The 16,595-nt window shown below is 36.8% G+C and overlaps 1 protein-coding gene across 3 annotated transcripts in view; it reads left to right on the top strand.

Annotated features, from left to right (window-relative positions):
• Nucleotides 1-2,068: 2,068 nt before the first annotated feature.
• LOC127641500 (potassium voltage-gated channel subfamily H member 1) overlaps nt 2,069-16,595 on the top strand; it is a 102,207-nt gene continuing 87,680 nt past the window's right edge. For all 3 annotated transcript variants that reach the window (XM_052124538.1, XM_052124537.1, XM_052124539.1), the window contains exons 1-6: nt 2,069-2,222; nt 8,533-8,656; nt 13,364-13,470; nt 13,574-13,702; nt 15,259-15,377; nt 16,045-16,437. In XM_052124538.1, coding sequence (XP_051980498.1) covers nt 2,150-2,222; nt 8,533-8,656; nt 13,364-13,470; nt 13,574-13,702; nt 15,259-15,377; nt 16,045-16,437 — 945 coding nt within the window. In that variant the 5' untranslated portion in view covers nt 2,069-2,149. The remainder of the gene's footprint in view (nt 2,223-8,532; nt 8,657-13,363; nt 13,471-13,573; nt 13,703-15,258; nt 15,378-16,044; nt 16,438-16,595) is intronic.

The following is a 16,595-nucleotide window of genomic DNA, read 5'->3' on the forward strand; positions in this document are numbered from 1 at the left end:
ATGTTCAATATTAGTTGTGCTAAATTGACAGTAATGTGGCAGGGTGCTAGGTAAAATTTGACAGATTTTAAATTCTGTATGACGACTGGTTGGTCCTACATTGTGAAAAAATATATATTTTTGCAGAGAAAATACAGTATAATTTAACAATTATTCCACACTTTTCAATAAAAGTGTTAAATTACCCTAAAATACATTTATTTACACAAAATTTACATTTTCCCTGTTGCTTGGCTTTTATCTGTTACTGAAAAAACAGGTAAATGTAAACACCATGATTTTCACATGTGTAAATGTCATTTTAACCTGATATGCTTGTAAATATCTGTAAAAAAAAGATTTCTTTCAGCATAAAAAAGTATTTTACAGAGAAAATAGAGTACATTTTAACATTAAACTAAAACTGTTATTCCCAATAAAAATAAATGAATTGCAGTTTTAAGTTAATATTGTTCATTAAAATAAACAGATATACAAAGTTATGTTTTGAACTTTACTTAATTTGATGCTACAAGATATTGAGTTTATTCTGTACTTTATAATAATGAAGAAGCTCAACAAATCATTTTGAGTTTCAAAATAAGTTTAGTAAACTCCAAAGTAAAATAGATTTTTGCTGCTCATTCAATTTACTTCTTTAAAATGAAAGGAATGCAGTTTCAATGAGTGAAATACACTGACAAACTTAAAATGTACGTTTATCCATTTCTGTTGGGACATTATTATTTTTTGTATTACTGAAACTGGGTGGGGGATTTCTATAAAGGTAAAATAAATCCTTAATTTAACAGAAAACGAATGTAAAAATGCTACAGAAAAAAAAATCGGTCAACATGTAGTTAGTTACCATAACATATACAGTAAAATATATATATATATAATTTGACGTTTAATAATACAATATATGTAATTATTCAGTAAAAAACAAATATAAACTTTAATTAAAACTATTTACAAAATAAATGTAAAAAAAAAAAAAAAAAACATGTTTTAAGATGTAAAAGTATGATTTTACAATAGCATGTGTAATGAACTGGCCATGGAGACGTGTTATGTGTTAGGATCCATGTGCAGGAAGTTCATTAGAACAAGCAAACAATACAAATCGGCAGAGAAATAGAGGTAGTCGTTAAGCAGCCGGTATAATCCAACAAACCAAAAAGACAGTCCAACAAGGCAAACAAAACAAAGGGTATCCAAAAAGCAGTAAATCCAGGAAAACCGGCAATGGTCATAACATGAAAACAATCAGCAATGGAATAAATGCTTGGTGCAACTGGCAATACTTCACAACGTGGCAATGGAAACAGCATGGTTTTTATACAGGAAGTCACCATAGAAGAAACGGTACAGTGTTAGTATTCGGGAGAGGGCTCCCTCTGGTGGTTGGTAGGAGTGTTAACCACCTCTGATGTTACATCATGTACTGTGGTACAACGGGGCTAAAGGCTCTGCGGGGTAAAATGCTCCTTTGATTTGATTTTCTCTCAGAACACTAAATAACCACAAAAACTTCCACAGGACTTTCCAAAACACCGAATGTGGCCAGTCCAAAAATGTAAAACACTTTTTTTTTTTAAATTAAAGCCACAAGGTGTAGCCTAAATGTTATATATTAACAAGATTATAATGTATAAAATCACTAGCTAACCTTATCTTTATCAACATAAATATTGGATTTATCTTTAAATAAGTTAAAGTGATTTTTGACTCTTTTGAAACAGTTTGTATTTTAATGTTAATGGTCTGGCCCCATTCACTTCCATTATAAGTGTTTTAATGTTACAGCGGTTTTTGCTCACTATTTGTATTTTAATTTTATTTTTTTATCAATTAGGGTACGATTCGATTTATTTTTAATTTATTTATAAATCAACATTATGCCACTAATAATATGGACTGAGCTCGACTTGTTTTAAACCCGGAACATACTGTAACCAGCAGATGTCACCATTGATCACTGCATTGATTTCAGGCACTTCACACAGTTGATTGATTTGCACAGAGGTGTTCTATATGGGACTCTGCGCAAGCATCTGTGCTATATATCCTGATGACCCTCCTTTCACTGGCCATAATCATGTAGGCTGCTGTCAGACTGGAGGCAGGCTCATCCTCAAACTGATCATACACCGTATGAGGAGCAGGGATGGCCGGGGGACGCAGAGGACTTGTGGCCCCTCAGAACACTTTCCTGGAGAATATCGTCCGCCGCTCCAACGGTGAGAGAAATGGTTAAATCATTTATTCTGCAACATTAAAATGAATACACTCAAACAAGCTCTGCAAATCAGTTTATACTGCACTGATTCTCTCATGTATGATCTTTGTCATGAATCTGTCTACAAAATGCACATATTAAACACATGTTGTTGATTTCGGCTAGTAAACAGTATATCCTATCAATGTGTAAATGAGATATGATTGATTAATTCAGGAATGAGTAAGAGTAAAAAGAAAAGTCCAAAACCGTCCACAAAGTTGATTAAATAGGTGAATGTCTTTGCTTTAACCTGCCTTTTCCTTTCAACTTTTCAGTTTGGACATTTTCTCATAGACAGACAGGTATAAAGCTGATGTTTTGAAGTGATTCAGACCCATCCATCCTTGTGTCGTGCCGTTGATCAACCGTGTTTGCTTTGTCATCTGTAGTTTGTAGATCTAGATCAGTAGAAGTGATTTCTCTTGTTGGTTATTGAGTTTTTTATTCAATCAAGGTCATTTTGTGGGATGCTCCAACACCTTAAACTTGGTGTTATAATATATTGTTTATGGTAACACTTTACAATAAGGTTCCATTTGTTAACATTAGTTAATGCATTAGTTATCACAAACAAACAAATAACTATATATATATATATATTTGTTGATGTTAGTTAATAAAAAAATACTATTGTTCATTGTTAGTTCATTGTTAGTTCGTAGTGTGTTAACAAATGTTACCAAATACAAATTTTGATTTTAAAAATGTATTCTTATATGATGAAATTAACATTAATTAAGAGTAATAGATGCTTAATAACTATTGTTCACTTTTAGTTCACGTTAACTAATGTTGTAAACTAATGTGAACAAATGGAACCCAATTGTAAAGTGTTACAATGTTTTAGTCAAAAGTCTTTACACAAGTGTGTTTTCACTAGGAGTGGTTTCATGTTGTTCATTTGAAATATCTCATTCAAACCCCTAATGTTCGTTAATGATGTCTTCCAAACAAACATTCCAAAAACAAAACAATTGTGTAATAGCTGTTGTAAACAATGAAATACAGTTAAACCACACGGTTATATATTCAGGCAAGGGTTAACTGTACAACGGAGGTATATTATTAAATTATTTTTCATGTCAGGTGGGGCAAGTTGTCACATGTTTTTACAGTTTTTTTTAAATCATTTTGTAGTTCATTGTTTTACTGTATAAACATCACTGAAAAGTCTATAATAGGCAGGATCCATTGTCACAACTTAATAGCTCACGTCTAGTAAAATATATATAGAAACAAAAGAATGAAAAATAACATTTCATAGATGTTTCCAGAATTCATACATGAAATTAGAATCTGTTTGCAATGTGGGCGCAATGTTTTTCATAATTATGTTTTTCAATAATATGCCAGAATAATATTGCTGCTTAAAAACAACAACAACAAAAATTGTGCAGACAAGCTGGTTAAAGGGATAGTTCACCCAGAAATGAAAATTCTCTCATCATTTCCTCACCCTCATGCCATCCCATATGTGTGACTTTCTTTCTTCTGCACAACGCAAACAAAGGTTTTTAGAAGAATATTTCATCTCTGTAGATCCATACAATGCAAGTGAATGGTGACCAGACTTTTGAAGCTCCAAAAATCACATAAAGGCAGCATAAAAGTAATCCATACGAATCCAATGGTTTAATATACAAGGTGTCTTCGGAAGCTTTCCAATCACTTTAGGTGAGAAACTGGTCATTATTTCAATCATTTAATTTTTATCATAAATTACCACTTGTGCTTTAAGAATTTAAAGTAAAAAAGGACTGAATAAATATTGATCCGTTTCTCACCCACACTTATTATATCGCTTCTGAAGACATTTAGCCACTGAAGTCATATGGATAACTTTTATACTGCCTTAATGTGATTTTTGGAGCTTGAATGGTCTAGTCACCATTCACTTAAGGACCTACAGAGCTGAGATATTCTTCTAAAAATCTTGGTATTCTGCAGAAGAAAGAAATTCATACACATCTGGTAGGGATGTGCCCAAAGCCGCATACCTTCTTCGGATGAACCAATAATGACTTCAAAATGAATAACGGATTCATCCAACTAATATAAAACAATCTATATATTTCTATGACTAATTATCGAAAAAGCACAAGGATAAAGCATCATATCCAAATTTACAACATATTTATGAATCTGTGCAGTCAATATTTCTAAAGTGTAAACCTCATGAAGGATCATGCGCATGTTGTGAATTCAGATCGGATGGCCACAGTCTCGAATCTCCATTAATTGTGCACGTCTGGAGCTTGTCAAGTGTAACATTAACTATGACATCATATACAAGTTCCACTTCTTGAAATGTCTATGTTTATGTATCATGATTCTTATGTATTCATGTATAGTGTAAAACTGAGCGTGATGTTAAATTCCTGACCTGCATTGGTGATTTCACGTCGGAGCTCATCTATCCCTCTCTTAAAGTTGACCACATTTATATTCACATCAGCGATTTAAGGTAATTAACTGGCTAAGACTTTATTCCGGGAAAAAGTTCAAATGTTCCATAAAGATTTAAATGCTCCATATAATATTCATCTATTCATAATGTAAAAATATTAAGTGCTCTTGAAATCTGGTAAAGCGCTATATAAATGTAACATTATTATTATTATTATTATTAAACTATATAATGGAGTCCTGTTGTAAAAATACCTGATAGACTTTCGCCTGTTTGTAGGCTTTATTGATATTATTTTAATTTCTTTTAATGTTTGACTTTGTATTATTATTCACTGTAAAATGTGTGCTTGACATTTCACATTTTGCTTTTTAGTGGCCATGGCCATGCTTGATCAATTGGTTCATAGGCTGGGCTGGACTGGTAATCTGGCATACCAGGCATTTTCCCGGTGGGCTGACGCACTTTGGGGAGAACCAAGCGGGCCTGTGGGTTGGCCACGAAACAATGTGATAAGCTGTGATAAGCAAAAATGAGCTGCCACGTTATGCAGAACGGACCACAAAATGGCAAACAACCCCTCATCAACTTTTGGGCCAGTTGCTATGTAAAATCCCGGGCCGATGTCTGTTCCCAGTCCAGCCCTGTTCATAGGTGTGGTATTTTGAAAGGCAATGCATTGAAATGGCAAAGAAGTGACATCATGTTAGATTTCTGTGCGTAATGTAGAGAAGTGAATTTAGTGTTTTGCAAAAAGTGTAAGGCTGAGAATGTGGGCTGAGGTTTTGCTCCTTGAGTGTCAGGTTTCACTAACTGTGTGTTATTTTTATTTTAGTATGTAAGTAATCATAAAAAACTGTAAAAGAAACTATAAATGTAAGAGTAACACTTAATAATAGTTTTGACGCACTTCCGATTTAAGCCTCATCCACACCTGGTTGTATCTGAATACAGAGACAGATACAGATAATTGATGGTCTACATAACCGTGCAATAGAGCAGTGGTCTCAAACTTCTTTGACCTTTGACTTTCACCTCATTCTGCATCTCATATAAACAGACAGCACTTTGCCACCTCACCTCTGTGTGCAGCAACGAGGTCTGGTACTCTGCACCCATCTCTGCGCATAGAATGGAAAAAAGTCAGGTTTTCAGGGGATGTGATTCAATAAAGTTCATAATCTTCACACTCTGTTCAAGTACCTCAGTTAATTCAGGTGGCATTGTTTTGGCTAAAAGAGCTTCGCAATGCAAGAGGCAGCGAATGCCTTTGATGGCAGGATTCTGTTCCTTTACCTTACTCACAAAGTCTTAGACTTTCCCCATCATCAGGAGTTTTTTTTCTCTCTGGTAGGCATCTGTCACACTAAATATTTCATCCTCTTTTGCGTGACTGGGCAGGTGCTTACAGAAGATGAAATTCTCCCTGATTGAATCCCCATCTACATACCTAAGGTTTGTGATCAGATGGCAATATCCACTGATATCAGTTGACTCATTGATGTGCAGGGAAAACCCGCCACTAGTCATAAGTTTATATCGTCAGTTCTATGTTTGACGGTGGAGTTTGAGAGAGGGATTTTCTCAATCGCTTTGCCTGCATCTGGCCCCATCATGACACTGACTATTTAAAAAAATTATGATCAACTGCATAACATGCTGTTAGTCCTCCACATGCCACCAAAACAGCACCGACCCACCGAGGTATGGACTCTACAAAATCCTGTGGTATCGGGCACAAAGACATTAGCAGCAGATCCTTCAATTCCAGTAAGTTGCGAGTTGGAGCCGCCGTGGATCGGACTTGTTGGTCCAGCACATCCCACAGATGCTCAATCTGATTGAGATCTGGGGAATTGGGAGGCTAGGGCATCACCTTGAACTCTTCATTGTGTTCCCTAAAACCATTCCTGATGTCCGTAGTGTGGCAGGGCACATATCCCGCTGAAAGAAGCCACTGCCATCAGGCAATACCATTGGCATGAAGGGGTGTACCTGGTCTGCAATGATGTTTAGGTAGGTGGCATGTGTCAACATAATGTCCACATGAATGGCTGGACCCAGGTTTTCCCAGCAGAACATTGCCCAGAGCATCACTCTTCCTCCACAAACTTGTCATCTTCCCACAGTGCATCCTGGTGCCATCCCTTCTCCAGGTAAAAAGAGCACACCTACACAACCGTCCACATGATGTAAAAGAAAACAGGACTCACCTAACCAGACAATCTTCTTTCACTGCTGCAAGACCCAATTCTGATGCTCGTGTGCCCATTGAAGGCACTTTCAACTGTGGACAGGGGTCATCATGGGCACTCTGACTAGTCTGCTGCAAGATGTTCTGACCCAGAATTTATATGAAACTTACACGCAGTCCATCATTTGTTGATTCTGTCTAATGTTGTTTCCCATCAATCGTTTGAAGCACTCTTTCTTTAAAAATTAAGGGTGCTTTGTAGTCAGCTGGTGATTCAACTTACTGGGTACCATTGAATTGTTTGCCAGCTTCTCTCTACAAATGAGACTTGGTAGTGGACAAGCGGTGTCACCTGTTATGGTATTGTCTGTTAAATAAATTCTATATTTTTTTCTTTCGGCTCACTCTCGAGTGAAGTTGATGAGGATGTTTCAGGGTGCTTCTTTTTCCTGCTGTTAGGCCTAGATATCTATCCATGGTGCTCAACTTTTAAGCTAAGCATTAAGTTATCTGGCCTGCCAGCTGCTACCAATATTGTTTAGATGAAAAGCATGTTAAGAAATATTGCATTGCTATGGGAGCAAGGAGAGAGCGAGAAGTTTGCATCTGGAAGGTAACTCCCCAGTTACCTAAAGTCTCACGAGAGCCACACAGTTTTTTGTGTTTATTCAGAGTCCTACAGAAAACTACACCTACCCTACCTCTAAACCTAACCTTAACTCTACCACTAAATCAAACGCTTAACCTTACCTTAGTAACAGCAAATGAGGCTCTCGCAAGACTTAGGCTACCATGGGGTTAACTTCTAGACACAGCCGAGCGATAGGGAGGAAGTTCCAGCTTTTTAATTTGAGGATTTTTAGGTTTTTAGATTAGGACTATTTATTACTTCATATTTATTGCTTATTGCTTTTATTCTATTTAGTTTTTAAAATGATATCTGTTACAAAATATTTTAAAATATTAAAAACTTGTACTACACATATTTCATGTAATAACTGAAAAAGATTATTTAGGATGTAAGGACAAATTCCACTTCACGCCGGTTGAGAACCATTGCACTAGACAGACGTCTTTGACCGTTGTGATGCACCTCTCTGATTTATAAGCATACAGTGCCATAAGCACTGCATTTTTAAGACACCTTGTCAAGTTAAAGAAGTTAATATTTAAAAAATGTGTCTTGAGACACCTGATTTGTCTTCCTTTCCATATGCCTTTTGTTTTTGAGATCTACTGTGAACACCTCCTTGGAGAGGTTTTCAGCACTTTTTAGCTGGTTAGGCTGGGACACCAGGCTGTAAGACCAGCTAAACCAACTAGGAAACCCCCGTAGGCTGGTTTTCTGTCTTTCTTTCTTTCTTTCTTTCTTTCTTTCTTTCTTTCTTTCTTTCTTTTCAGCTGGGAAGCATCCTTGCTGAAAAAAAACCAAACTCACTAAAACCAGGTTAGCTGGTCTCTTAGCCTGGTCAGTTGGGTGGTTTAAGAGGGTTTTTTTGCACTTGTAAGATGATCAGGCTGGGAGACCAGCAAATCAGTTTATGCTGGGATTTTTTTAGTAGGGATTTGAGACCCCTATCTAATTACTGACACAACATAATTGATCAAATAATAAGAAATCTGATTGAATTTACAATCTCTAACTAACTATTCCTTCCTTCCTGGCAGACACCAATTTTGTTTTAGGGAATGCTCAAATTGTGGATTGGCCCATTGTCTACAGCAATGATGGATTCTGCAAGCTCTCCGGTTACCATCGTGCTGAAGTCATGCAGAAGAGCAGCACCTGCAGGTTCTTCCATCTTTTTCTGCTTACAAATGCCATAGTTCTGTTCCAAAACCCAGTTATAGTTATAGGCTCCTGACACAAAGGCTATTTCTAAAGTTAGGCAATTTATTTATTACATGTATCCTTCATGAAAAAGACAATGCCAGAATGCATTGTGATGAGCTCAGTGGACAAAAATAAATCTAAGATAATGGGCCAATCAAGAGAAATGTTGGTTATATCAATATAATTTGTTCAATACCAAAATCTATACCAATATCAAATCTATAAAAAATAATTAAATGTCTTGTTCTAATTTGTATGTCTAACACACACACACACACACACACACGCGTTGGGTTTCCATGTTTTATGGGGACTTTCCATAGACATAATGTTTTTTTATACTGTCAAATCATGGGGGGTGGGGGTGTGGGGGTTGGGTGTAGTTGGAGCAGCAGAAATAGTTAATCTTGTGTAAAATGTCATGTGAACATTTAGCTTTATGCTAAGCTAAAATGCTATTTCTTGCCTTTACATGCATCTGTTAATAGATGTGATTATATTTTATAATGAATTCTATAAAGAAACTGCACGTTAGAGGAAGACCTTTGATATTAAAGCAAAAATCTTATTCCTAATGAGAATTTAAATATTGTTTTTTTTTCAGAGAATGTATTTTTACTGTGGATTATATTTTCTTACTTTATTTTATTTTATATTATTTAGTTTATAGTCAAAACAAGTGATAAAATCTGTCAGTGCTAAAGAAGTAATCCAAAGTGTTTAGATTATGTTACTGATCTAACGGAATATGTTACAAATTACATTTTACAGCATGAATTCTGTTATCTGTAGCATAATACTTTTTTAAAAGTAACCTTCCCAACCCTGCTTGCAACTTCGGCATTGTTAGGATCCATTGTTCAAAGCACAAGCCTCAAGGCCCTATTTATTGTCCCTGCAATTCTGATTTGTGTGTTAACAATTTGCTTAGTCTTTGCGCCGGGAGAAAGGTGTGCTCTTTGAGTTTAGGTTGTGATGACGTGAGTTAATTTTATTGAGAGCATGTGTTTGCTGAATGCACATATAGTGAGATTAATTATTAATTTGGCCTCTTTTGTCTAGTTTATGCAGAAATCATTTTGAATATTGTAGCGTGTGGAAACAAGTGAATAGTGTTTATGGGAAATGTGTGTGTGTGTTTTTGGGAATGGCTTAAGGGTATGGGTTTTTGTGCTACAGGAACCAGTTTTTAAGCAATCAAGAAAAACTGTAATTTTCGTTTTCTTTTTTCCAAATATTTGAGTGAGTGTCCTGTAATGTGCTTTTCATTTAGAGTTTTCTTTGTTCTTTGGGCTTTTGCAGTTGGACTACTGCATTTTTATAGTATGAAAGGGCTGAATATTCAGACATTCAGTACTGTATTTCTTGCAGTATTTACAGTATACAATATATTCACGGTACTGTAAATTGTGATTACTATACTTTTTTTGACAGTAATTGCAAAAGGTGTTTACTATATACAATAAACATTCTTTCTGTAACTACATGCCCTTGACGCTGTGTTCTCCATTTTCTGATGTAGTGTCTAAAGAATGATCTGTAGTGTTTATATATTGACTACCTGTGTGCATAATCTGAGAGCATTGTTTGATTTTGAGCACAGATTAAATGGTTTTGAGGTGATTGTTTTATTTTGCCAGAAGAGTCAGGGGTTTTGTGAATATCATTTGAAGATTTGGTTTGTGTTTAAAGTTGTGAGAGAAATAAAAAGTTGGAAGAAAAGTCCAAAAGATATAAAAAGTGATATGAAAATATTTTTTGCCAATCATTTTCAACTCTTGCCTGCTTTAGGGTTAAATGCTGTTATTTTAAAGGTAAGTACAATGCAGCAACATGTATGTACATAATAAGTACATAGTAGTTAAAGACAACTTATATAAAGTGGGAACCCCAGTCTTGTCCCATTGATTTTTAGTCTGATTTTTTATTTTTTTTCATGTCAGAGGTTGTAATGATGTGATTGACCACAGAGTTGTTTGGTTTGGTTCATGTCTTAGAACTCTTTTATGAAGGATTTTTGGAAACCCCTATAGAAGAAATGAATGTGCAATATACTTCCGGAATCAAGACACCTTAAAAAGTAGGCACTCAATAGCAAACTGACTGTTTTAATAACTGCTTGTTGATCTGTGGCAATATATGTGTTTTCTGATGTTGTTTGACTTTTTTTTACTTCAGACACTGAAACGAAACCAACCAAATAAATAATTAATGAGGCAGAAGATGGTTTGTTGTCGGTTGCTAATCAATTTGCCATAGCCTTTTAGCACGGCATTGTTTTTCACTGTATTTGGCACGACAATTCGGGCTGTAGTCTAATAATAAAATTGACTGTTTTACCTGATATTTTTGTGTGCTATGTATTTTATGCTTAAGGCATCGCACAGATTCCAGAAAGGTGCCCCGCGTTGTGCCTGATCGTTAGTTTAGCAACATGCTAACATCAAACTCTATTGGAATCAATTGTGAGAAGAGCCTCCCATGTAGAGTGCTATTGCGCTAACTGTACTAAATGCTACTTATGAAGTATTGAAAATAATGTACGTCCACACTAATAAATATTTTTTTTAAAACACATTAATCTTGTTATGTTGACATTTATCATTCACACTAGAACAGCATTTTCCTCCACCGAAAACGGAAAGGTTTCGAAAATGCTCTCCATTACCACATATTTAGAAAAAAGAGGATTTTAGGAAACTGAAAACTGAGTGTTCGGACAAGAACAGATTAGTATGGATGTCGCCGTAGTCACTTATGGGATTCCATTTTCGTTAGGATGCTGCCTCAGAAGGTAGCTGCCTATGTAGGCAGCGAGGCAGCCCACTAGGTTTTGGAACAGATCCCACATATACAGGTGCTGGTCATATAATTAGAATATCACCAAAAAGTTGATTTCAGTAATTCCATTCAAAAAGTGAAACTTGGATATTATATTCATTCATAACACAGACTGATATATATCAAATGTTCATTTCATTTAATTGTGATGATTAAAACTGACAACTAATGAAAATCCCAAATTCAGTATCTCAGAAAATCTGAATATTACTTAAGACCAATACAAAAAAAGGATTTTTAGAAATGTTGGCCAACTGAAAAGTATGAACATGAAAAATATGAGCATCTATAGCACTCAATACTTAGTTGGGGCTCCTTTTGCCTGAATTACTGCAGCAATGCGGCGTGGCATGGAGTCGATCAGTCTGTGGCACTGCTCGGGTGTTATGAGAGCCCAGGTTGCTCTGATAGTGGCCTTCAGCTCTTCTGCATTGTTGGGTCTGGCGTATCGCATCTTCCTCTTCACAATACCCCATAGATTTTCTATAGGGTTAAGGTCAGGCGAGTTTGCTGGCCAATTAAGAACAGGGATACCATGGTCCTTAAACCAGGTACTGGTAGCTTTGGCACTATGTGCAGGTGCCAAGTCCTGTTGGAAAATGAAATCTGCATCTCCATAAAGTTGTTCAGCAGCAGGAAGCATGAAGTGCTCTAAAACTTCCTGGTAGACGGCTGCGTTGACCTTGGACCTCAGAAAACACAGTGGACCAACACCAGCAGATGACATGGCACCCCAAACCATCACTGACTGTGGAAACTTTACACTGGACTTCAAGCAACGTGGATTCTGTGCCTCTGATTTCCAAAGGAAATGCAAAATTTACTTTCATCAGAGAACATAACTTTGGACCACTCAGCAGCAGTCCAGTCCTTTTTGTCTTTAGCCCAGGCGAGACGCTTCTGACGCTGTGTCTTGTTCAAGAGTGGCTTGACACAAGGAATGCGACAGCTGAAACCCATGTCTTGCATACGTCTGTGCGTGGTGGTTCTTGAAGCACTGACTCCAGCTGCAGTCCACTCTTTGTGAATCTCCCCCACATTTTTGAATGGGTTTTGTTTCACAATCCTCTCCAGGGTGCAGTTATCCCTATTGCTTGTACACTTTTTTCTACCACATCTTTTCCTTCCCTTCGCCTCTCTATTAATGTGCTTGGACACAGAGCTCTGTGAACAGCCAGCCTCTTTAGCAATGACCTTTTGTGTCTTGCCCTCCTTGTGCAAGGTGTCAATGGTCGACTTTTGGACAGCTGTCAAGTCAGCAGTCTTCCCCATGATTGTGTAGCCTACAGAACTAGACTGAGAGACCATTTAAAGGCCTTTGCAGGTGTTTTGAGTTAATTAGCTGATTAGAGTGTGGCACCCAGTGGCTTCAATATTGAACCTTTTCACAATATTCAAATTTTCTGAGATACTGATTTTGGGGTTTTTCATTAGTTGTCAGTTATAATCATCAATTAAAAGGAATGAACACTTGAAATATATCAGTCTGTGTGGAATGAATGTATACATTATCCAAGTTTCACTTTTTAAATGGAATTACTGAAATAAATCAACATTTTGATGATATTCTAATTATATGACCAGCACCTGTATATGCAAGAACGGACAATTTATGACCTGGAAACCCACTTAAAGCTTAGAAAAAAATATACTTTTTCCAGAATTATGTGATATAAATTTATATTAGCATTTCTTGTCATCCCAAATTGTGTTGTTTGTGTCTTTCATTTGCATAGCCAATTTAAGAGGAAAACTGGACACAGCTTGAGTTTATGGGTTACTAAGTGTTGGTTTTGTATGAATAATTTACCTTCTCGTTCTCAGTTTCATGTACGGTGAACTCACTGACAAGGAAACCTGCGAGAAAGTCTGCCAGACCTTTGAGAACTATGAGATTAACTCCTTTGAAATACTCATGTACAAGAAGAACAGTGAGTTGGCTATGTGAAATTACAACTACAAGTCTGATACCAGAGCTTAAACTTAACATGTTTAAGCAAGTCATTTTAACAATGTTGTAATTGCTTCATACAGGGATGCCAGTGTGGTTCTTTGTTAAAATTGCCCCCATCCGAAACGAGCAGGACAAAGTTGTGCTGTTTCTCTGCACCTTTAGTGACATAACAGCATTCAAGCAGCCTATTGAAGATGACTCATCAAAAGGTTTGATACCTTTGACATCAGACATTATATTTACAATGGAAAGAAAAAGTATGTGAACCCTTTGGAATTAGCTGGGTTTCTGCATTAATTGGTTATAAAATTTGATGTCATCTTCATCAAAGTCACAAGTATAGACAAACACAATGTGTTTAAGCTAACAACACAAAAATAATTATAATCTTTCATGCCTTTATTAAACACATCCCATTAAACATTCACAGTGCTGTGGAAAAAGTAAGTGAACCCTTTGATCTAATAATTGGTTGATCCTCCTTTGACAGCATTAACCTCAACCAAGCATTTTCCGGTAGCTGCTGATTAGACCTTGGTTACCTTGATTATGACATTCAGAAGAAATTTTGGACCTTTCTTCCTTACAGAACTGCTTCAGCTCAGCCATATTCTTAAGATGTCTGGTGTGAACGGCTCTCTTGAGTTTATTCCACAGTATCTCTATTGGGTTAAGGTCTGGGCTCTGACTGGGTCACTCCAAAAGATGGATTTTTTATTTTGAAGCCATTCTGTAGTGGATTTACTAAAATTGTCATTGTCCTGCTCTTCACCCAACTTTTACTGAGCTTCAGATTGACATTATCCTGTATGATATCTTGATAAACTTGGAAATACTTTTTTCAGTCAATGATGGCATGCGGTCCAGGCCATGTAGCAGCCCCAAATCATGATGCTCCCTCCACCGTACTTCACCGTTGGGATGAAGTTTTCATGTTGGTATTCATGAACAGAGATGTTAATCAGTTCCAATGATTCTTTCAAATATTTAGCTGTCACTCTAGGCTTCTTCTTGATCTCATTGAGCATTCTGCGGTGTGCCCTTTGATTCATCTTGGCTTGACGGCCACTTCTAGGGAGAGTATCTGCAGTACTAAATCATCTCCATTTATAGACAATTTGTCAAACTGTGGACAGATGAATATCTAAACTCTTTGAGATAACTTTGTAACATTTTCCAGCTTTATGCAAAGCAACATTTCTTGATTGTAGATCTTCTGAGATCTCTTTTTTGTGAGACATGGTCCACATCAGCAGATGCTTCTTGTGAATAGCAAACTGTAAATGTTTGAGTGCTTTTTATAAGTCAAAGAATTTCTAACCCACACCGCCAATCTTGTTTCATTAATTTGATGCCACGTTTGCCTACTCCTGACTCTAATTAGCTCTTGTTGACTTCATTAGCCTACGTCACTTTTTCCAACCTATGCTGTGAATGTATTATGTATTCAATATGTACAAAAACAATGCAATAATGTGTGTGTAGTTAAAACTGATTGTGTTTGTTCATTATTGTAACTTAGATGAAGATCAAACCAGATTTAAAGACATATTTATACATAAATGCAGGTGATTCCAAAGTGTTCACATACTTTTTCTTGCCACTGTAAATCAGTGGGGAACATAGCTAACCCTAACATTTCATCAGAAGAGTTGTAATGATAAAACAAATGGAAAACAAGTGTATTTTTGCAGTGCAGTTTTATAATACTGATTTATAAACACTTGTTTTTTTTTGTATGTTTCTTATTGTTATGTTCATTAAGGCTGGGGTAAGTTTGCTCGCCTGACACGGGCGTTGACAAGCAGCCGGGGTGTTTTACAGCAGTTGGCACCAACTGTCCACAAGGGCGAGAACGTCCACAAGCACTCACGTCTGGCTGAGGTAAAATATGTGTTTGTGATTGCTGCTGTGATTGTGTGTGTGTCTGCATTTGTGTTCAAGCACTTTCATCAATGGAACACTCCATCCCACGTATTCCTGAGCACTCCTGGCAATCCATAAAGGCTGTCTGCCTTCTTTACATAAATCTCCAACACCTGTGGCTGTTGTTCACTTGACATGCTCCACATGAACATCCCCTCAGTCACTGCATCACTTCACCTGAGCCTCATGAAATCTGAAGCTCTCTGAAAACATATTGTAGGATTTCCTTGTATTTTTGACACTTGAATGGGCAGCAGGCGTCTGTCTTGTAGTGTGCACTTGGCTAAAAAGAATAGTTTACGCAAACAATTGTACATGTAACACAGAAAAATAGTGGAAATACCATATACCAAATGTGTAATGAGTCTAAGGACAGAACATTACCGATAATTTCACGGACATATCTAAGAAAACAGCAGAATATACATTTCTCCTCATGGATATCTTGTAAACTTGCTTATAAGTGCCTTAAAGAAAACCATGATGTTTGATGTTACCATCCTGAAGAAGTTTGTAAACCTGGTACCTTGTAAATACTTCTTTGTTTCCAGGCCGACAGATAATATCTTTAGATAGTCATCATGTGTCCTTCTCTTTAGATAGTCATCTTCTTGTTCCCCATCAGGTATTGCAGTTAGGATCTGAGATCCTCCCACTTTACAAACAAGAAGCCCCCAAAACCCCCCCTCACATCATCTTGCATTACTGTACCTTCAAAACCACCTGGGACTGGGTCATCCTCATCCTCACCTTCTACACTGCCATCATGGTCCCCTACAATGTGTCCTTCAAGACCAAACAAAACAACGTCACCTGGCTGGTGGTGGACAGCATCGTGGACGTGATCTTCCTGGTGGATATTGTGCTTAATTTCCACACCACCTTCGTGGGACCGGCTGGAGAGGTCATCTCAGACCCGAAACTGATCCGGATGAACTACGTGAAGACCTGGTTCGTCATTGACCTTCTCTCCTGTCTTCCATACGATGTCATTAATGCATTTGAGAATGTTGACGAGGTGGGTTTTATTTCTGAAATTTCAATCTGAATAACACATTGTAAAATAGGATGTAAAAAACTAAATATGTTCAGACAGTTTGTTGTCTGAAGTTGATTAGTCCAGGTCTGGGGGCCGCTCCCAGGGCCCGCAGAAACATTTACAACCATTTCATTATA

The sequence above is a fragment of the Xyrauchen texanus genome, chromosome 50, assembly GCF_025860055.1.
Source record: "Xyrauchen texanus isolate HMW12.3.18 chromosome 50, RBS_HiC_50CHRs, whole genome shotgun sequence".
In the NCBI taxonomy this organism is placed as follows: Eukaryota; Metazoa; Chordata; class Actinopteri; order Cypriniformes; family Catostomidae; genus Xyrauchen; species Xyrauchen texanus.